Raw genomic sequence first — 22,581 nt, 5'->3', positions numbered from 1 at the left:
ACCGAGTCCGAAACTCTGCAAATGAAGAATGAGGAGTCAAGATTATCTCAAATTTCAAATTACTCTACTAGATCACAGATTTCGCCAATTCCAGCTGGTATTGCTACCTCTGAGGGTGCCAATGAATCAGTTACTGTAGTTAGTGGACTCGCAGCGTCACCATCGATTCGATCAAACAGGCGACACTCATCCGAGCCTCGTGCTCTTTCCACAGCGCAAGCCATACAACAGCAAAGGAACTCTGTGGGTAGTAGCCGTCGAGTCAGCTATAACTCCGAGAGCCTGTCCAATCCGCCAAACGGACCACCACCTGCTCCAGTTTTGAGAGAGCGCAGTTATCGAAAGAGTCCCAGCACATCACGCTCATCTTCAGTTAATACAGAAGCTCGCAGAGTGCGACGCCCAGGGTCGAGAGCTTCGATGGGACCACCAATGTCTCGCATGCAAAGTACCCGGGTAGAAGAGCTGAAATTTAAGATTTCTGAACTTGAAGAGGTGTTGCAGCAAGAGAGAGTAGACAGAGAGGTAGCTCAAGGTTGGATGGAACAGGTCAGATCTTTAGAGCAATCGATTGCAAAGGAAAGACAGGATAAAGAGGCATTGGCATTGAAAATCAAGATGATTGAAGCTTCGTCGCATGGTGATTCGCCTATGGTGATTCCCGAATCACCCAATTTTAGCCTATCTGAGACCGAGACCCTGGCCGATGAAGAGCGGGTCCGCTCTTATGAAGCTAAGATTGCCGAATTGGAAGCCAAGCTTGGAAACGATACTGAAGATAGGAATAGTCAACAAATATTCTCTCTTGAGACTCAGATTTCACTATTAAAAGCTGATAATCAGTCCTTAAAGAGAGAAAAGGACAGCTGTCAGGTTGCTCTCAAAAGTCAAGAAGAGGTCAACAGAAGCCTGCATTCTAAAAATAAGAACCTAGAAAGCCAATTGGAGGCTTTAAAGGAGAAGATAGACCAGCAACACTTGGAAATTGCCGAATATAAGGGCAAAAACAATGGATCTGAAAAGTTGATTTCTAACAAAGACGCAATAATTCGTGAGAAAAATGAGGAGATCGATGAACTGAAGAGTCGACTAAGAGAAGAGAAAGTCATAGCCCAGGAGGCTGTGGACAGTGTTGAGCTTGTCAAGGCAGAGCGAGATGAGCTCCAAAACCAAGTACAAGGGTTTCAAGCTAGCCGTCGCCAAGGAGAGAAGCAGATCGCTCAACTGGAAAAGGAGAATCGACGAGCTAAGCGACTCAATATTGCATTAGAGACCAGCCTTCAAGATCTCAAGATTTCCTTGGAAGAAAAGGCAATGGAAAATGATGAGCTTAATCGTTCCATTGTCAAGGTGATGGAGCAAGCCAACGAGACTATAGAAGGTGCCAAACGACATTCGTTGTTGATTTCAGCTCCCTCAATCCGATCATCATCTCCCTGAGTACTACGAATATGAAAATTTATGATTGCTTTTTATTTATTTTTTTTCTTATATGTATCCGTCTTATATTTATATCTATAGAGCCGAAAACATTGAAAATTTTTTTTTGAAACTACCAGATAGAAAGAGTGGTAGGGTTCTGAAAATGCATATTCTGTTTTTATGTGTTGATTATAGGGTCATGGACGAGTACTTTCCTCCGCTGTTGTGGAAGGCAGTGCTACCGGATCTTATCCTCCTTACAGAGGTACCTCTACCAGTGTCGGGCATTGTAACTGTAGCATATCCTTCTGCAGCCCATTCGTACCACACACTTCGGCCATCTGACAGTCTCCAGATACTAACGTCGACTTCAGAATCATCGCCCAGAACCAACGGTTGACTTAGAGGAAACCAGATTGGAAACCAAGATACCATGTCTTTGGATTTGGCCTCAATTGTGTCTGGGCGGATTGACAGGTGGATATCCTTGTATAGTACCGCCTCAAAATAACCAGCTATACCATGTACTACAGTTTTATGAGGTACTGGAAATGTTGCTTTGCACTTGCGAACATTATGTTGATTGTTGGGCAGCATATTCTGAATAGGATGGGTAAACGTCCAAGCCTGGATGATTTTTTCGGAAACAAAGTCGACTTGTTCCATCATTACGACATATGGCGAGTGGAGAGCATCTGCACTGCACATCCCTGGTCTACTAGCTCTTATACTGGCGATTGAATGGGAGTTTGTAGCTGGACCGTTTCCAGACTGTGACCCTGAGCTGTTAGCTGCCGATAAACTCCAGGCAGATGCGAAAAGTTTTGGTGAAAATATAGGGGTGATATGAGAGGAGTATGATGATGGGATGGTAATGCCATTTACCGGGTCCAGAAGTCGTTGGGCTCCATCCAAACATTCAGGAGATAGCTCATTGTCGCCAAACGAGCCAAGAAGTTCACTCACAAGGATGTTCACAGCAGGTGTGTTTGGAGGTGGCACCCATGTTCTCATATCACCCCGAATAATTTGTACAGCAGAGCCCCAATCCTGAGCCTGTCTTTTTAATAAATAAATATAAGCACTATCGTTCTTCTCCAATGCCAACACCTTGACTGTACGATTGGCTGCCGAGGCCGCTTTTAAGACTCGGTCAATTAAGGGACCCCTGCCAGCCCCAACAACGCCAATTACCACTTCTTTTCCTGGTCTATCCAAGAGAGCATGGAATATGGCCTTCTCATACTGATTGTACTTGATAGGATCTCGCTCAAATACCTCATACATAGCACTATCAAGATTATCAATCAAAGGTTGTAGTGGTGCTTGCAAGTAGTCTGTATAGCCAGCAGCAAAGCCTTCAATAATAGAGGGCGGAGGCGAAGTCTGATAGAGATGACGAAGATATAATAAGAATGCAGTATCACCACCCACAAATGAAGTCGAATCCTGTGGATCTTCAATGATAAGAAAAGGATTCTTCTTGAAGAATTTGTTGAGCACTGTCTGAGAGGATTTTGGCAAAACAGGGTATCCCTTTGCGTTTCGCACAAATGATCGTGACGAAACGATTATCATTGATACCGGTTCGGCAAACCACCGGTTGACAACATAGTCTGGTAGTGTGTGTCTTGGTAATTGTAAGGCCACAGAGATGTTATGAGGATAGTTACAAGTGTTGCGAATGGTGTTCCATACTTCCCATATGCTTAGATAGTCAGATGGAGGTACTAGTGTTGCTGACTTTGTAAATTCTTCAGTCAGAGGTAAATGAATTGACACCTGTAAAGTGGGATTAGCCATGAGTAAAGTGTTCAGAGCTTGTGCATATTGGATAACATTTGTTCTTCGTTTGGGTCCCGAAATAATGACATATGGCAGCCCACAAAAGGTGGCGTATTTTAATTCGTGTGACAAGACCTGAAGAGATAGGTTCGCTACTCGAGGATTTTTCGAATCGATTTCGACCCAGGGAGCGGCCAATGCAATTGTATTTGAGACATGGTCCCCAGGGTGTACTACTACGTCTTCGAGCTCAGGAGCTGGAATCTCTGCCTCAACTAAGGTACCAGTGGGAAGTTGCTGTATTGGAGGTTCAGATGACTGCCGTGACACTATGGCAGTATCTCGTGCCCCATTAACCCCATTGCTATGGGACATACTGGGACTGTTATATGGGGACAAATCGGCACCATCTGAAAATATGCGATGTGGATAGGAGTGGCTGTGACTATGTGATGCTTGATGCTGCGAGAAAGAAAATGCCCCATGATTATTGTTACTACCTTGGTTTCCAAGATGCTCATCAGGGCTCGGTGTTACCATTTCAAGTTCATGAAACAGAGCTTGGATCCGCTTACGATACGATCTTGAGGTCAGTCGCGAAGTCACCATATCATATCCCTGGTCCAGGGCAGCCTCTACAACTAAATGATCTGAAACTCCATGTTTAGCCGGTAAATTGACACCCACAAATAGAGGCGGCTTCATAGATACCGTACTCGTTGTAGAAGTCCCATCAGACATCCTGTTATGTTAGATCTCTTGTTAATTGTCTAAGTGCAGTTGTTTCCAACACCAGTATCCAGCCAGCACCTCCAATTATCATATATCAAAAAATCGACCGACCGAATCTGGCAAGCATCGTAACTGTGACCAATACCTCTATTGATCCCGAAGCTGCTCCAGTAAAGTAGACCGTATATCTGGCTATACCATAAACTTACTTGTACAACACAGAATGTGCACCAACCAATACGCTAGTCTACTACGAAATCAACCGAAAAATATCTCCTGAAGAGTCAATAGGTACTCCTTGTGTATATGTTGATCTTATTGACACAACCCCTGTCACCCTACTTCAGCATCAGACTTGTTTGTTGATACAATCTGCTCAATAATGGCTCAGTTCGCCACGAATTCTTGTTGTACTCGAGTACGTCACCTACTCTAATACTTTTTCCGCCTTGTTGATGTTGTATTTACTCCTCCTACATATGTACTGTTTGTGAGCCTCTCCCGCCTGTATGTCTCCTGCTGCCCAGAGCTTTGGTAAGGTACAGGACTTTTAGCCCTACTTAATATTAATTACCAGATGCACATAGTGAATTAAGCACGTCCGCGCGAACTAACCGCGTATCGCAAACGCGACCACGCATCAGAACCGAACCAGCTCTGAATTTAAAACACTGTGGGGGTACCATAAAATGGGTTGTTCACAGGAGACCGTGGCACCACAGTAGCAACGGTTGCGAGGGTACCATTCAGCGGTTTTGAAGCGATCGCATCGAATTAAATCGATTAAACTAGCTTAATTTAATTATTTGCTCACCAGGGACCGTGAAATATAGAATATGATGGGACTAGCATCGAAAATAAATTAATTTGGAAAAAATAAAAGCCACCTGCAGCAAAATAATACCAGTAAATTGAGAAGGATATGATAAAAAAAACAACAGCAAAAGATGCCAGGTTGGGGGCGTATCAAACGCACGAAATACGAGCAAGTCGGATGACTGTAATGGCTACTAAGTTGAAATAGCTTCGAATACTAATGAGCGACAGGGTGACAGGGTAAATTGAACATCGATTGTACCATGATGGGACTGGGTATCTATCAGCAGAATCTGCTACAATACCTTGGGGCATACGATTCTAGTTCTTGCGAGAAAGCTTCTCCGGGCCGATTGAGCCCTGGGGAGGGAACAAACCCACCGTCAACATGCTGCTCTGGGAACGCAGCTTTCGGTTCAAATTATTAGGAGGTGGGAACTCCTGGACCTGGCCCAACCTCTTCGGATCCGAGTATAAGACAATTGGCCGGTATGCCACTTCTGTCGCTATTGTTAGCTCTTGTGATTTGGGTTCTGAGCTTGCATCCGACGGAAGGGATTCCGCACAGAGGCTCTGCTGTTCTTGCTTCGGGATGTCCGGCGGGCCCTTTTCCAAGAATTTGTAGGATGAAGACGGACATTCCCAACTCGAGCGCAGAAAGAGGAGCCACGAAGTCTGGAACACGGCCCAACCACCGAAGGCGGGCCCACTCTCATCATATCATACTTACCTTGATCCATGACAGTGGAATTACGGAACTTCTCAATCAAGTTGTCCTTGCCCTGTGTAAAAAGAGTTAGTACGAGGAATGAAATGACCTAGAATTCCGGCTCGAGTACCGGACATGTTAGTGAGAGACGCGCTGCGGCAGGGCCGAGTTTAGTCTTCATAATGGTGATTCCACGTATATAGCAGCATATGACATGTCGCAAATTTTGGCAGAATTAAACTTATTCCATCTGGTGCCGGCCCGGGCCCTTGCAAATGTGATTATGTGACGGGGGTCTATGAAGGAGATGAACGCATATCCGACATTACATTTGTTGTTGAAATCTATACGGAGGTACAGGAAGTCGTATGTGTTTCGGTTAGTAACGTCGATATATTCCTTGAGCATCTGCTGGTCGATTTTGTTTGGTATATTGCGGATCATGATTGTCTTTCTGGTATCCAGTCCTTGTTCGATGCGATCCAGATCAATGATACTTTTACTCGGCACTGCTGCTCTGGTGACTATGGAGCCGGAGATTCCACTAGTTGTATCGGCATTCATTCTGTTCATTTGGGATGAAGACAGAGGCGATAAGATCGTGGTCAACAATGGTGCTACTGATTTTGGTGCCAATACCGGAGAAGACGAGGCGATTGGTGCAGGCAGGGTAGTGTCGGTGGCTGTTGTAGAGATTATTTGCTCCTGACTGTCTTCCCAGCTCGTGCTATCACCATTGCGACTATTCTGATCTACAATCTGGAACCCAAAGTGTTTCTGGCTGATTCCAAATGGATTCTCGTTCCCTTTTCCCTTTAATGTTTTTCCAGAAAGGTCAGGGACGGGTCGTATTCCCGAATGGTCTGAGCTACCACGGAGGACAAACTCATTGTTTCGGTTCAGTCCTGAACTTGCTACAGAAGCAAAACTTCGTTTGGAAGCAGAAGTTGGCGAATTCGTGCTGTATATCGAAATAGGAGGTTTACTAGCAATGGTTCCACTTTTATTCAATTGGTGGTGTGGATAGCATATATTTTCGTTTGGTTGTAGCTGCTGTTCTTGGTTCTGGCTTACCCCGCTAACAGCTTCAGTGGATTTTACCATGTTGTTTTCCGAACTATAGGACGAGAGGCAATAAAAAGGTAAAGTGGAGCTCTCTTCTCGGGTAGCATTAATACAATTAAGACGTGCACGGATGTCAAAAAACTCGCATACAAAGACAACCGCGTATGTTGTGGGTAGCTTTCGAATATAACGAATGTCGCCAATAGATTTTGTCAAAATCTGACCAATTGATTCTGTAGTGTAACCGCAGTACCGCATGTTCTCCTTGATAACAAGATGGACGGCTACTTTCTTATGTAGGGCCAAATGTTCAAGAAACGTTGAAGCCCGGTATACGATATCAAACTCGTGGACAGGAATGAAAGCGACCTGGATATTGGCCCAGTTACCCGTGACCCTATGGGAAGAACGGTTGCTTTCAGCCAACCTCTCTCGCAGTTTATCTACCAATCGTACTGAATCCCTCAAATCGTAGTAAAGTGCGACAACTGTAGACCCCTCGATAAATGTGCTACCGGGAACAGTCCCACCTGCAGCAATGCAGGATTCAAGCACTGATTGTGGAGACAAGCTAAATGAAACGGTATTCTGATCAGTCGGATTTATTGGTAGATTCGAAACCTTCACTAGACGTGTTTGGCGCTCGGAATCTGCACATATGGAGGATGTATCAATAGGTTCAATTCTGTGTTCAAGTCTTACCAAGGGTCCACTTACAAGACCCAGAGAGTCAATTACAGAACCAAGACTGAAAAGCGTGTGATTATTCTGGCAAGGAGATAGTGATTCATCTCTAGGGTAAATATTGGAACCGAACCCAATAGGATTAAAGGGTCGTGAACTTTCGGAACTAGATACTGGCTGGGGGCCTGAAAACCAAAGACTCCGTAAAGATGTGGAGGTAGGTGAAGGTTCACGAGTTTTCTCATGCATACCGCATGATATATAGTCTGAAATGGGAATTTGACGCAATGAATCTGCTCTGCTATTAATACCAGGCTGGGAAGAATCAACAGCTTGTACTCCGGTTTGAATTGACCCAAATTTGCCTTCGGAAGTAGCCATATGAACCTCATGGCCGACTGCAAATCTTACCGGACTATTGTTAGCATCATTCCCGCTACTCGAGTGCCTAAGGCAGGTGCTAACAATTCTTCCTGAACTAGTATCCAAACTAGGGCCTGACACAGAGGCATTCAAAGAATATCTGGTCAACTCAAGAGAATTCATTCTTCATTGGCAGAAAAGTGACCACAAAAGGGACCCCGATTGATAATGACTCGTAGAAGACCGATAAGCCAACTTTAAGGAAAACTCCTAGTACTGATAAACCTAGTTTTGATGAAAAAAGAAAGCTAATCCTAACCGGTACAATAGAGTAATTCAAATAAAATGCAGCTACCTCTGCCCAAGAGAGAACACTACCGATAATAAAATTTAACGGTGATATAGAACCGAATAGAACCAGAATAGAGTCAATGATTTTTTACCAGCAGTGAGATTGAATAAATATCGCCACTGATTGATCACAATCTAGTTTTTAATTGTGTGAAGAATTGTCGGCAGTTCTCCTTATTTCAACTTTGCGAAGGAGTGGTTCGCTTTTGGAAGGTAACCAGGTTCCTATTCAGATCTTGTGAATACACCAAACTGTGTATAAAGAAGAAAAGAACAAAGGAGACAAAATCAGCTGCAAAACAGCGGCCCCGTGCGTGTATTTATATGGAGGAACAACGCGGGGTGCAGCCTCATCGCAAAGTCGTTGCGTCTTGCAGACACACCAGCCGGACGCCAAACACGTTAACGGTCATGTGACGGCGGGTGGATTATTAATCTTGAGTCTTCTATTCTTCTCACCAGTGGAGTTTATCTGCTTAGATTGGCCAAGAACTTAAGAGCGACCATGGCAAATGGTCTGCCTCTTTTGGCTGGTGCTCTACCCCAGACCCCGTGACTTCTCGACCGCCTAAGTCGGACTCAGAGTCCCTAGCTTGCTGTAACAACCCAGATATATAATATTAACACCACTCGTCTGGTTAACGATTAACCTATAACCAGTCAATTGTAGAAGCTGCCCGATGGAAGGCCAATGCGCGCTCGCAAGATTAGCAAAGCGAGCACAGCGGGGTCTGGAGCAGGCGCCCCAGTGACCGGAGGCAGATCCTATTAGTATATTACCACAGATCGAATGTATTTATCTACTTTCGGGAATTAAAGGCATTGAACCAGTCAACGGTGTCACGAAGAGCCTTTTCCTTGGCGAACTTGACTATAGGGTTGGTGATATCTCCGCGGACTGCAAATCCGTGAGATACACCCGATGCAAGGGTGGTGAAATAGGTAGCCTTGATTTCTCTGAGCACATCCTCTGTCTGCTTTTGCAATTCCGGAGTGTAGGCTCCATCAGTTTCAGCGCCAATGATGAGAAGAGGTTTTCTAACAGCACGAACATCTTCAATGGTGACACCAGAAGGATGAGCAATTGCTCCTGCATTGACATTATCAGTAGCAAGTTGTTGGAGAACGTATCGGGCACCGAAACAGTAGCCCACAGTACCGACAAACTCAGGGGAGTACTCTTTCTTAAGACCCTCAACTGCTTTCTCAACAATTGGCCTGGTGATTTCAGGCGTGTGGTTAGGAAGCCACTTAGTACGGAGCTCATTGGGGTCAGCACCGGGGACAGAATCAGGTGAGCGAGGGTCGCCTTTGAACAAATCTGGAACCACAACTAGATATCCCGCCTTGGCGTACTCGTCAGCGAGCAGCTGGTTGTTGATATACTTGTGACCGAATACATCAGTCAAAAACAAAACGGCCTTTTTGCTCGAGGCATTCTTCTCTCCACTGATATAGGTCTCGACGCCGTTAAGGTCAATGAGCCTTCCAACCGACTCACCAGCTGTACCTTGTTAGAATCAAATTTATAATTCACAACACATACTCGTGCCTAGCCAGAAGAGCAACGGGGTCTGGGGCAGAGCCCCGGCTGGCCGAGGCGTAATTGCTGGTTTTCTCATTGATAGCATGACTTACTATGCTTAAATCCTTGTTCGCAGCAGGAACTAGGAGGATGTGAGGCCATTGTTCTTAAGCAGATCCTTGTTTGTCAATTGTTGTAAACACACTGTTTTGATGTCAAAAAAAATTCGATAGGTACCATCGTACAGGCGTTGGCTCTCTTTTATATGGCAGCATCTCGCAATCGACTAGTGTCCGCACGTCTTCGGACTCCACGTTCCTGCAATCTGCACGGCACTCACATATCGGAGTTAACTCAGTTGCCAGTCTCGGTGGGGATGTGTCGGTGTGGGGATGTGCTTGTGGGGGACTGGGCACCTCTCGCTACGCCCAAGTCGCTGCGTGGAGATACCACACGTTGATTTATACGAACCGAAGCAGTTTGGTAGGGATATTTTAGCAGTTGGAAAAGCCAGCCTTTGCTGAACTGTGTGCCCGGACTTTTTTTTTAAACTTCACTCTCCCTCATGCCATTACAATTCCCAGCCCGCTATCTTTCATTAGGCACACTACTATTGAAGCCCACTATTAGCGGCGAAGTTTATAAGACTGCAAATCGATGGTGTACCACTTGGAAGCCAACGACGAGCCAGCTGGCGGAGACAGAGTGTACAGTCAGGGAACCGCATGGGTGCAGTTCGTGTCAGTCCATGCAGGGCTCAGTTGTAGTATGCAAGGTACATCGGGATGCATTGGCGAATCCTGAGTATACTTAGCACCAGAAATGTTGTAATAGCAGTTTGCGATATTTCACCATAAAAAGACTGGCTAAATTGATAGCCAACCCGATAGATGGCATTTTATTGAGGTGTAGACTTGATATGCCCCATATGTTGCTAGTGGTGTCAGCCTAATAGCCTGGTAGTTCGAAACAGATATCGATGGCCGATATGATGTAATTACGGATTAACCAAGTGATATTCAAAAATAGAGTTTTGTAATAGATCAGAACACCTCGAAACAGAACACCATTCCGCGTGGAGATGGCTCCATGCACACGGCGGAACTCTCTTCCGTGGTGTGCATCCGAAATGTAATTCTTCATCCATTCAGTTTTATCTTTATTGTTTTTATTCAAGCTATGTCAGTTTTGGTCACACAATGACTATTCACTACAGGAAGTTTGAATCCTCAGATGAGCAGGCTGCTTTGAAGACTATAGTAACTGCCTTTAAGGGAGACCCCTTCAGCACATGGCTTCATTCCCAGTCTACCCAAAATAATAAACTCCGACACAAGGCTGATCTTCAGGCTCTTCTTGCCCACGGTCACGTAACGGTTGCTGTCGACAGTGAGACTGATTCGGTGGTGGGAGTGGCAGTTTGGCAACGTCCAAAGTCAAAGCGCCAACAGGCAACTTGGGGTGACTGGCTTGAAGTCCAGCTTACAAATCTGTATGAATTGAAACAAGACCTATATTACGGTAAGCGCCCATTAGTAAGTTGTAACAGAAGAAAAAATTTACATGTAGCAAATGGTAACTTTATACTGACGAAAACAGACTTTTCAGCTGTTCTTAAAGGAAACTCATAAGGTACAAGAAGAGCTATGGACCAACGAAAAGGGCTATTGGTTCCTGTATATTTTGGCGGTGCGTCCCGAGTATCAGGGCAGAGGAATCACCACTGGTCTTTTAAAAGAGGTATTTGATCAGGTATGTTTTTTCTTTCTCATCTGTGATTCTAGTGCAAGTGCAATCTCCAATTCATAAGCTGGGTTTACCCCCTGTGATATGGGCAGTTGATAAGGGCCTCTGTAGCCAGCCCCTGTAGCCAACACCCTGTAGCCGAACCCTGCATTATAATCATGCTAGATACTAACTTGCAGGCCGACGCAAACTCCATTCCCTGCTACCTGGAATCCAGCAAGGAAATTCCCAACATCCCTATATATGAACGGTTCGGATTCCAAGTCGTCAAGCCACTTGTCATGGACCTCGACGGCTCTCAAGGCAAGGTAAGACAAGACAGTTACTACTATTCGGCATCCGGCGGCTGGGGCTCCGCCCCAGATCCCGCTGCTCCTCCTCTAAATCCGCTCTAATTGTTACTGGGAGCGATCTGAAATGACTCAGATTTAACGCTACAGGTGAAGCGAGCACAAAGGGTTTGGGGGTAGAGCCCAGCCGCTAAATCATCATCCATTTTTCGTAACTAACTATATGCAAGCTCTATTGTATGATTCGGGAGCCGGCTACTCAAGCACGCAAGTAGTACATCAAAATATATAAGTGTATATATGTATGCACTCTTTATTTAACAATGGCAAGTAAAAACCCATCGTAATTCTTTTCTCCCACTGTTTGTTGCACAACAGCATCAACGCGGTTGTCTTTACCCACTCGTTCTATGACGTTTCTTGCACCGCTGACATTGGGATCGTTGAGTTTCTCTTTGGCAACAATCGTGCCGTTTCTGACCACATTATCAACAACAATCACAGCACGGGACCTGCTGATCTTGACTGCCCAGTCAAAATAGTTCCAGTTGTTGGTCTTGTCAGCATCAATGAAGGTGAAACCGAACTTCTGTCTCTTGCCTGCTGCAATCTCTTCTGCAAGTTTGGGCAGAGTTTCCAAAGCTGGGCCAACAATTATTTCGACTCTGTCGGCCACACCAGCTCTTCGCAAATTCTCTAATGCCACGTCAGCATGGTGCTGATTGACTTCCAGAGTCACGATCTTGATATTGGGGTTTTCTGTAGCTAACCAGATAGATGTGTATCCACCAAGAGTTCCAACTTCAAGGGCATAGTCTGCACCAGCAAGTTTAGCCTGCAAAGCAAGGAGCTTGCCATATGATGGGAAAGTAGAGATATCTGGCAATCCCTTGTCAATTGAGTTCGAAAGCGCTTCCGATAATACCTTTGAATTGCCATGAGTATCGGGATTATGGAGATGCCCATTGGTGTACTCATCGACGGCGGTCCAACGCTCGTCCTGTTCGTAGTGGCTTTTAAATGCTTTGCTTGAAGACATGTTTACAACGATAGAATCACAACTCAGAGATGCAAACACAATCTGATTGAGTTTCTACTAGCTCAAAGGGTGCGCTATGGTGTGCTTTTATAGAGTACCTTGTACCCCACGCTTGCAGGGACTGATTACATGATGCATGCGTCGAATGACGATTTGCGTAACGAACTCCGATGATCATGAGCCAGACCCCAAAAATCGGCTCCTCCATCCGAAGGGTCCTCGAGCAAATCTCCCAGCAATAAGCTTCTACAGAATCAGAATCTGCCCCCCATACATATTAATTCTGGATGACCAGGAGATTAATGACACCAATATTTAACGACTTGAACTCAGCGAGAAGGGCCACGACATTAGGGGCCGTGCCCCAGCTACCGGAGGCAGAGAGCCCGAGCACCGGAAGCGTACCCGGCAGCTGCAAATTTGACGGGTGATAAATCGAAATGCAATTGAAAATATATAGACATAATTAGTTTGCGAAACGGACACTGCGTATGAGGTTTTTCTTGATACCAGTCTGTTCTCCCTGGTAGGATGAAGTGGGAGCCTTGTAAACCTGGCGCACACTGGGCAACTTCTTTTTGGCTGCCTCGTACCTCTTTCTCTTCTTGACACGAGAGTTACGATTGTCCTTATTACGCTTGGGTGTAAGACCCTTGTTTTTAAGAATTTGATAGTTGATAGCACGCTTATCACCGTCGGTAGCAAGCTCACTGGCCAGCTCTTCAAGACGGCCCTCTTTTGCAGCCTGCTTAGCCAGCAAGTGGTTGTTCCTCTTCTCTTCCTTGCGCTTCTCAGATGCTGCTTTAATGGTATTGTAGTAATCTTCGCTAAAGCCATCGTTTACTAACTTGGCAGTACTACGATCATTATCATCGTCAGATCCAAAATCATCTGCTGGATCATAAGCACCTCCAGAGGTCTTAAGACCCCTCTTGCGGGCTTCTTCCATGAGTCGTTGTTGCCTTTCGAAATGCCTCTCCTTGTAAGGCAAATCAGCATCTCCAGAGAACTTCTCTCTACCGTTATTGGCCTTATTGGTCTGCTGATCAATCTTAGAAGTATAGAATCGCAACGACTTCTTACGAGCAAGCTTATCAGCTATTGAAACTTCATCAATGTCTTCTTCGCGGTAATCTGACTTGATACCTCTAGTTCTCTTAACATGTTTGACAACTGGAGCACCAACTGAGAATTCAGAGTCTGAATCAGACCCGGACTCGTTGCGGTCCAAGGCAGCCCTTTTTCTCTTTGTTGCCGAGGATTTGCTATTGATGGTGGCTGTTTCATCTTCTGAACTGTAGCCCTCGCTGGCCGACTGCCAAATAGTATCATCAGCAGTGTCTGAAGACGAAGCATTAGTAACAGCAACAGAACTACCACTGTTGGATTTGCTCTTATTCTTAACACTCTCGTCTTGTTCGTCATCTAAATTGCTGGCCAGTCTCCACAGTTCTCGCGCTTTAAGAATGCCTTTTACTACATCGTGATCCTTTAAACTGACCTTGCCATTTTCAATGGTACCAACAAACAATGCAAAATACGCACTCAGCGTGCCAAGATACGAGCTAAGAGCAGCGAATTTGATAGATGCAATTTTATTTTCACTCTCCTTAACTGTCTTTTTCAGACTTTCCAGCAAGCCGGAATACTTTTCCAGTTCACCAATGAACGGTAGTACTTCGGGATACCAAGTTTGTAGCAGATTAAGCCTTTCTGTCTCACTAAGTAATGTAGGATCTTGCTCAGGCAGGGCCTCGTGATGAACTCCACCCGTGCTATCTAATAAATCGCTTTCAGTGGCCATAGCAGATTCTTTCCATTCGTCTAGGTCTTCATCTTCGTAATAGTCATCTTCAGCAAGCTCAGCCAAGTGTGCTTTTTGTAACCTTAATGCTTCTTGCTCTTCTTGTTTCGCACTTTCCTCATCTTGTGGCTCGTCAGCGCCATAGTAATTGTTCTTCGACGAACCCCACCCTTCTTCCTCTTCATCCTCTTCATTGTTCCCACCATAAAGTGCATCATCGTCCATTTCCATATCCTCTTCATCCTCTTCTTCATCGTTATCTAAGCCAAGCACCTCCTCATCGCTCATTTCCATTTCTTCATCAAGACCAGATCGACCTTTCCTTGCTAGACCAGCCTGGTCTAACAGGATTTCTTCCTGATTTTTATGAAATTGATCGATCTCATCTAAGTCCAGCTCCTCCTCATCTCTTTCATCTCTTCTGCTAGAGGTATTTATACCTCTCGACTTTCTGGCCATATCAATATTATCCCTTGTAATAGCTAATACTTTCCAAAAAATATTTATTTTTTTTCTATCCACGAACCTGCATAAGAGCGAAATAAATTTGCAGATAAGATAGCATCGCCGCATATCACGTGATATCTCTCAAGAAGGCAGAGTCTCACCTAACTGGACTTTTCTCCACATGGGAAACCTCAAGGGTTCCTCGTCTTAACTTGGGGGTCATTCAATGTTTAATGACATTCGTCGACGACAAGATCTAGCGACTATTTGATTTACGTTCTGCTGTTATTGTTATTGAGCCCCCTGGTAAATCTGGCTCCGATGTGCCATCCACTGAGATGGAAATTACATCATCAAGACAATTCTGGTTCTGAACACAAGGTGCTGATTGACTTGTTACCCTCTTATGGTGAGCCCCTTGAACGACATAAGAGTAGTTTTATGCCAGTATTCCTTGGTCTGTTAATGTACAAAAGACATTGAGTGGATGAAACAAAAGGTAGGAAAGAAACTATTTGGAAATACCCTTCCAGAACATGGCGACGTAGATATAACCCCATTTCTAGAGTATAATATCTTTTTTTCGTTGTATATTTTGGTTACAGATTGACTGGCAGCCTAGTTTAATTATATTTTCAAGATCTTAGACATAAGAAAAAATTTCAAAAAATTACAGCACCTTCTGTTCACGCCTGGTCTCCCACGGCATTACTGATCAAGGCTCTTAGAGGCTTGAATATGATTGATCGGACGGGAAATCTTATTTTACTCTAGATATGGCCGTAACTGACCTTTAACATCTTGGAGTTATACTTGAGTTCGAGACTTCATTCGATGAATTTAAGTAGATAGTGTCAGTGACTGATGGAAAGACGTGCAATATACTCTTGATGATGGAGATATCATTGGGAGCCGTCATATCATTAGGAGCCGTCCGAAACAGGCGTACTCTTAACAGTTCCATACCCTCTATTTGGATACCGCGACATAAGAATGATATAGCTTAAAAGAGGTTTTCAGTACAAAGAGTACCTCAATGTGAATTTTACGTACCTTAAAAGAAAACTAGAGCTCTCCCTATGCCATGTGTTGTTGGAGTAATCTTACATTGGTAACCATTTGTTAACTCACACCTACTGGAATCCTATAAGACACACTTTACCAAACATCTGTAATCATCACTGCGGGCACGGCTGGAGATCTACAACATCACTATCTTAACGGGCAGTTATCTTGCATTACTATTTGACACCATTTGAGCAGTCTACTTAGTCTTCTACTCCCGTTGACTGTTTTACTACTTATCGGAAAGCAGGAGAATATTACTTTGTTAAACGATAAAGCTTTCTGACAGCTTTCGTCCAACATAAACATTTTTTAGCAGGCTTTAATTTTGAGGCTCCTCCTGCTTTCGGTTGTTGAAATCCTAGCACCCGCCAAGAATGTTTAAATTTAAGGTTGATTATCTGTGCAGGTGTCATGCTTAAATAGCATCGGCAAGGGCAGATCGTAACTTACAGGATAGATAGATGTCCGAATAAAATTCAAAATGCATCAATAGAGTTGCATTATCAGAAAAAGAAAAAAGGTAGCCGCAGCAACGACAGTAAAATTAACAATAAAAAGAAACGGGGGTTTGTTTATATAAATGAGTGGCGTTGATGCATCCTTCTTTCTCCTTTTCTCTTTTCTTATCCCTCTTAAAAAAAATGTCTTCTACATCGGCTGCACCATTTTTTATTGTGAACTCCATCAAAATTATTCCTCGCGTACCTTATCGCAAGAGGCCTACTCGTACCACTCTTAACGTAAACCATATACCTTACCAGCACAGCCCACTCCGGGAAGTCACCAATGCCTCCGACTTTGATTCCAATGCCGATTCTGACAGCACTGAGATTCTTGAAGCAGCCCACTTGGATCATTCTTCGTTCCGTTCTGTAAAAGATGCTACAACTTCAACTTCTTCTACTTGTTCTTCTTCGTCTAGCTTGGCTGATTTCTTTTCAAAGTCCCTTGAAAAGAGCAAAAAGGCTAACAAAGGCAAGAAGGGAAAGCAAACGAAGAACAGTAAGACGAAAGAGAAGAGCACGGTCAACAAGCAACCAAAACAATGGCAACCCTACCCCACAGGCCCGGATAGATTTAACACGATGATTGCCAGTGCCAAGCCGGTGCCTCGCTTGAGAGAGTATAAGAAGCGTAGGCCCTTATACCCACCTTCTGGCCGACCCCCTCCTTCATACCCTTACACTTGTTGCTGCCCTACCCCCAGCACTCCAGTTCCACTCACATTCCAACCCCCTGTCTACCGCTCGATCTTTGCATACCCTCCCGAGTTTTTACGCAGTGTCTGTAATGCGAATACCCGCACCAATACCCCCGCACCAGCCACTGAATCAGTTTCCAATTCCAACGACAAAGCTGCTGAGGAAGAAGTCCCTCTTTCTGACACCAATAACAAGCCGGAAGATATGCCTCAACCTCCTGAAGATACAATTCGAATCGTGGAACTAATAGAAACTACTGAAACTGGCTGGTACAACGTTGTCACTAATGCTGCTTTTAGAATAACTAGAACTCTTTTCTCCTGGGCGAAGAAATCCTTCTTCGGCAGTGACCTGTAAGTTCTGTATATAGTCTTTCTATATGTATATAGCCAATAAACTAGCCCGGCTGTCTCAGGCAGCTGGGCTTTTACCCAAAAAGGTTTACCCGCCGATATGTAGACCGCTAAACAATTTGTGTCAAGCTTAGATTTCATTGATCCCATCAAGTACATATCTCTACTGAAGTATTTAATGAGTAACTCCTGTGTCCTTATATATCGCTCCACATACCAATAGTGTCTACGTACACCCTGCCAATGTCTATCCAGGTAACTGAGATTTTTTCTAATGGCGCTTGTGGTACTACAACCTTGACATTGTGCAGACCTTTTACTCCATCATCCATGGTAGCTCCCTCAGCCCTTGTATCTTCACAATACTCTGCGGGCACTTCTCCTGAGACTAGACAGACAATAGCGGTCTGTTCTGCCAGTTCTGTCTCTTCGTGATCCCTACTATCCACCTCTTCCGAGACTGAACAGACAAAGGCAGCTTATCCCGCCAGTCCTCTCTATTCATTACTTTCCATAAGCGTATACCAGTCATTTGAAGACCATTTTCATAAGTCGTTAAAACCATAGAGAAAGGATCAAGTGTTTTCAGAATAGTCTTTATTTCAGTAGGATCGTAGTTTTGCTTTTTAGAATTATTCTGGACTTGGCTTCATCTTTATCATTTTAATTTGATGTTTGTAATTAGCTCTGACTTTATGTGGATTCAACGGATGACGAGTAACGAGGATAGCCTCTCTTCCACCGTCTGTGAAGCTGCATCTAAGTGGAAAACATGTTGCTGCTAGAAGCATGGACAACCGCATTCTCGTGTTTGGCGCCACTGACCGGTTCAAAGCCAACCGTAAAAAAGAGTTCACCGGATACAACAACCCCGGGTTCGCGACCGAGGTCAGTTTCTAGCCCGACGGCCGATATCTCATGAACGGCGACAGCGAAGGTTTCGCATCCACGTTGCGTTTTGCTTCGTGACCCAAAAGCGGTAGAAGTAGTACGCCTTTCACATTTGCAATTTTAACTTCAGTAGTAAGAGACCCACCATTTAATTTACTTAAGCTCATAAAAAGCTCAATGATTCGTAAGATTCCGGCCAGAGCCAAATCATAAGGGCAGGCAGGGATTGCGAGACAGCATGATCCAAATGAACAGAGGATTTAAAAATGACTCCACTCGTGATAGTTAAAGTAATTCACGTCATTTTAACTGAAAATAAAATTAATCGGTTGAAAAAATAGGCTATTACAGCAAATCGTGGCCGGGAAGGAAGCACAAGCCAGCCGGCCCACCTTTGCATTCTTTTGTATAGAATTTTGCTAGACTGAACTCCGTCCCACACTACCAAGCACTCCACAAGAAGTGATAATCTACAAACTGACGGAAGGACCCCATAATCTAACGAAGTCCGCTATTTGACATTCATCGAGATATGTAAACTCGAAAAAAAGAACAGTTAACTATACTCTTTGCATAGGTGGGATTCACTAGGAATGAATTCAGCAGACAAGTGTTAGCTTGTTGTGCTGTAATCTTGCTTTCTTGTGGCATTTTTGTAACGGGTACATTCTCAGGTTCTACAGGCATGGAGTAAACCGCATTTTGAACTGGTTTGGATGATGGGACTTTTAGGCTCTGAAATCCTTAGACAAATACCAGAAGGATGTCGCTGTCACTTTAACTTCTGACTGCTTCTATTGTGAGACCTTGACTAAACAATACTTGCCAGGGCGATTACTAATCTTACCAGGAGATAATACAGCGTTCGTTATCTGAGAGTTCATCTGTACTTCGAGAGATACTTCTAATCCAATTAGAGATAGACTGGCGGTCAACAACCTAAGCTTGGGCAGTTATTTGGTGTGTAGCAATCGTTTTCGATCGGGTGTGCATCAATCAGTATTGTGAATTACAATGCAGGGCGGTATACTACATGTCACTTTTAGACTAGCAACAATCCACAAGGTAGTGACTATCTACATTGGGCAAACAACGACCCCAGAGATAATTGGGTATAGTGCGACTTGGGTTCCATATGATAGCTCCATATTTGTCGCAATTCCTTCCTGGAGCCGGGAACTAATAGTAGTAGATTAGGACCACCTAGTAAGCTTTAAGGAGAAGTTGCTTGTCGATTGTAATTCGATAAATGTAATGGACGCAATAAACATTGAAGTAGTCATGAGCTGAAATATAGAGCAATACTTGTGTATACAATAGGACCTTGCATAATATATAAGGGTGAAGGAAGGCTCTATGAGGATTATCGGGCTCTGCCCGAGCTCATTTGCCGGAGGCAATCAGAGGTACTTGTTTGGCTCACTACGTACTTATGTATGTATTTACAGCTATGGTGGCGGTTGCTTCTGGCCCGAGACCTTAAGCTTATTCCGACTCAAGAGTGATCTTGGCAATATCGCAGAATCGATCTAACTTACCCAGACTCATGAGAATCTCTGACTTCTTGGCTTGATGTAGGTCCAAGGTATCAACTCCCATATCAAGGAGCTTCAGGTAAGCTTCGTTGACTGCCAGTAGTTGTTTCAAGAGGGATCGTCGGTGGATTCTAGCTTGCTCGACAGTAACCTTCAAACAAGTGAAGGTCAGCTTGTCATCGCAAACACCACTGTAAGCGTAGCTAAGGTTCAAGCTATCCATAAAAGCTTCGAACTTCAAGTACTCTTTGGAACCATAGGAATAGTTAGTAAGTCTGGAAGGCAGGTTAGCAAGTCTGTTCAACAGACGTTGAGAGGGAGCAGTGGTGGTAGTGATGGAAGTGGGGTAAGCGGTAGTACGGGGGGATGGTTTCGATGGTCTGGGAATAGAACGGGCCTTGCGGGGGTTCATGTAGGTATCGGAGAGGGTTGAGGTTGTAGAGCTAGAGTTGTTGTGGCTGGAGTGGTGACGGGAGCTGGGGTTAGAGCTGGAGTGAGAGCCGGAGTGAGAACTGCAGTGAGAGCTGGAGCGAGCGCTGGTGTGAGAACTGGACTGAGAGCTGCGAATTGAGTTAGGAGCACGTGTTGTTGAAGAGAGAGGAGCTGTCATGGGGATAGAGGGACAGGAGGTGGAGCGGGTATTGCGAGACGAGAAGGGTGCGAGTGGAATGCGTTGAGGAGGAACGGATGAGGAAGAAACAGAATGGGTGCGAGCTGCTGGTAATGGGGTAGAGGTGGCGAGCGGGGTGAATTGGTAGGTAGTAAAAGAACGTGAGCGAGAAGAAGAGGGATGAGAGGTGGAGCGAGATGAGGATGCAGTGGATGTGGAGTGGGAGGTGGAATGCGATGACAATGAAGCGGGGCGAGTGGCAGAGTGTGAAGAGGGTGAGGTGGTTGAGCTGGTGTCAGAACGTCTGGAATAGGAGGGAATTGATCTAGAAGAAGAAGAAGCGGCAGAATGATGGAAAAGACGAGCTAGAGTGGCTGTGCTACCAGAAGTAGAAGCACTGTGGGAAGTAGTGGTGGAGGAGGAGAAGGAAGAGGAACGAGAACTGTGGCGGGAACTCGTAGTAGATTCGGTGCGGGAGACATTGGTGACGGTTCTGAGAGGGGACTGGATGGGTGGAGAGAAAGTACGTTTGATGACGGTTGGGCGAGGTCTGGATTTGTAAGGTATGCGAGGAATAATTCGAAGAGCGTTAACAGAAGAAGTGGCGGTTGTAGTAGCACGATACATTTTTGCTTAGTACTAGAGAGGGAAAAAGAAGAAGAAAACAGAAGCAACAGCGGCCGAACGCGCGCTTATATTGACAGAAGCATTTCTTTTTCCACTTTGTTGTGTTTGTGCTTGGGTCATGTGGGTCGATATTTTCTTTTTCCAGGTGCATTTGTTGTGGCCAGGACCCTATTTCGGTCAATGTGTCCATTAATAGATACAAAGTCACGCCGCACCCTCTGACTATAGACCATGGCCCGTAATGATTCGTTTTTTCGATAAATCCCTGAAGTAAACAATGTCGGCGACTTATAGAATCCTTAGCTCATGACAAGGATAACCAAGATTATGCACGATTCGAATCGCCTTGGATAATTAAGCTCCATCGCGATCGACCGATGATTGCATATTTCCATCTTATCTGTAGTGCTATCTGGTTACGTGCTTATCTTATCAGCGTGCATGCATACAAGCCCTGCTAGAAATCTGAGCTCATTGCTGACCTGTCACATTCTGAATGGATCGAATCCGTACTGACTATGGTTTGTATTTTGGCAAGTGAATGAGGTTTTAGAGCCTGCCACAGTACGCTTTGTCTAGACGGGCTTGTATCACATAGACTATTGTAATAACAGGATATATGATCATTCCAGCGAAGAGTTCGGGGGGTAGGGCCCTACGCTGTAAATGGCACGTGATAATAGAATTAAATGACCTCCCTCTATTTCACCCGCATTTCCTTGAGGGTCCAATGTCAGAATATATAGTTTACCAATAAGGCAAGGACAGAATACTTACTCAGCATTAGTAGAATATATTTGTCCATATTCGTTTTAATTTTTGCAAGCATTTCACTTAATAGCATTCTGGGATTATGATCAGCTCAGTTGACGAATACATCTTAATGGAATCAGATATTGGCAGGCATCTAATAGCAATTGAATGATAGAGCACATTTAAGCTATCCCCTTGGAGTATCTGGACAAAATTACTCAGGTAATTGCGTTCTGAAAAAAGCGAAGAAGCAAACTAGGCTGAGCCGGATTGGGACTTGTCAAAGGTTAGCTATATGAAGCAGTACGGACACTTTTAGAGGACGTAGTGCTTGAAAAGCAGCCCCGGGGAACACACAACTGCGGAGAACAATTATATCATTTTGTGACGAGCGAGAGTCATCACTATCGGGTCTAGCTTACTAGCCGCCACGATGGACTTACTCCTGATTGAACCCTAGGCATGGTCTCTCTAGACGACTGAACTAAACACAATATTAAACCTGTCAGATTTTAATAGAATTTATGGGGTTCCATGCTTTAGACCGCACCAGGTCACCGATGGCTTCAGCCGATTTGCACGTGACTATGCATCAGGTTAGGCATAGTTTTTAGGAAATTTATGCTTAAATGCCAGATTAGGCACTGTTACCCACAGGTGCTGCATTGCATTGCATCAGGTTACGGGTATTTTTTGGGAATCTTATGGATTTTGATTAAGAGTTCCCCTTTCAGACCTTCCCTGCATCTTCCCTGCATCAGCAC

General features: G+C 44.6%; 5 protein-coding genes across 5 annotated transcripts; all 5 read right to left on the bottom strand.

Annotated features, from left to right (window-relative positions):
- Window positions 1–1,611: 1,611 nt before the first annotated feature.
- On the bottom strand, window positions 1,612–3,948 carry HSL7 (Hsl7p; the record flags this gene model as incomplete). Its single annotated transcript, XM_018881065.1, has 1 exon — window positions 1,612–3,948. One exon carries the CDS (start codon window positions 3,946–3,948, stop codon window positions 1,612–1,614), a length of 2,337 nt encoding a protein of 778 aa, XP_018733692.1.
- A 1,693-nt stretch (window positions 3,949–5,641) lies between these two features.
- mei2 (RNA-binding protein involved in meiosis Mei2) lies at window positions 5,642–7,759 on the bottom strand (the record flags this gene model as incomplete). The annotated part of the gene is made up of 1 exon (XM_018881064.1): window positions 5,642–7,759. One exon carries the CDS (start codon window positions 7,757–7,759, stop codon window positions 5,642–5,644), a length of 2,118 nt encoding a protein of 705 aa, XP_018733691.1.
- Window positions 7,760–8,727: 968 nt separating this feature from the next.
- On the bottom strand, window positions 8,728–9,549 carry AIM2 (the record flags this gene model as incomplete). The annotated part of the gene is made up of 2 exons (XM_018881063.1): window positions 8,728–9,431; window positions 9,474–9,549. 2 exons carry the CDS (start codon window positions 9,547–9,549, stop codon window positions 8,728–8,730), a joined length of 780 nt encoding a protein of 259 aa, XP_018733690.1.
- Window positions 9,550–11,801: 2,252 nt separating this feature from the next.
- AWJ20_4014 (uncharacterized protein) lies at window positions 11,802–12,527 on the bottom strand (the record flags this gene model as incomplete). Its single annotated transcript, XM_018881062.1, has 1 exon — window positions 11,802–12,527. The coding sequence occupies one exon, from the start codon at window positions 12,525–12,527 to the stop codon at window positions 11,802–11,804; it is 726 nt and encodes a 241-aa protein (XP_018733689.1).
- Window positions 12,528–12,993: 466 nt separating this feature from the next.
- Window positions 12,994–14,790, bottom strand: SAS10 (Sas10p; the record flags this gene model as incomplete). The annotated part of the gene is made up of 1 exon (XM_018881061.1): window positions 12,994–14,790. The coding sequence occupies one exon, from the start codon at window positions 14,788–14,790 to the stop codon at window positions 12,994–12,996; it is 1,797 nt and encodes a 598-aa protein (XP_018733688.1).
- Window positions 14,791–22,581: the final 7,791 nt, after the last annotated feature.

Source organism: Sugiyamaella lignohabitans, chromosome C, assembly GCF_001640025.1.
Source record: "Sugiyamaella lignohabitans strain CBS 10342 chromosome C, complete sequence".
Lineage (NCBI taxonomy): Eukaryota > Fungi > Ascomycota > Dipodascomycetes > Dipodascales > Trichomonascaceae > Sugiyamaella > Sugiyamaella lignohabitans.
Note: the sequence above shows the minus strand (reverse complement) of the source record. Positions and strands in the feature narration are given on the sequence as shown.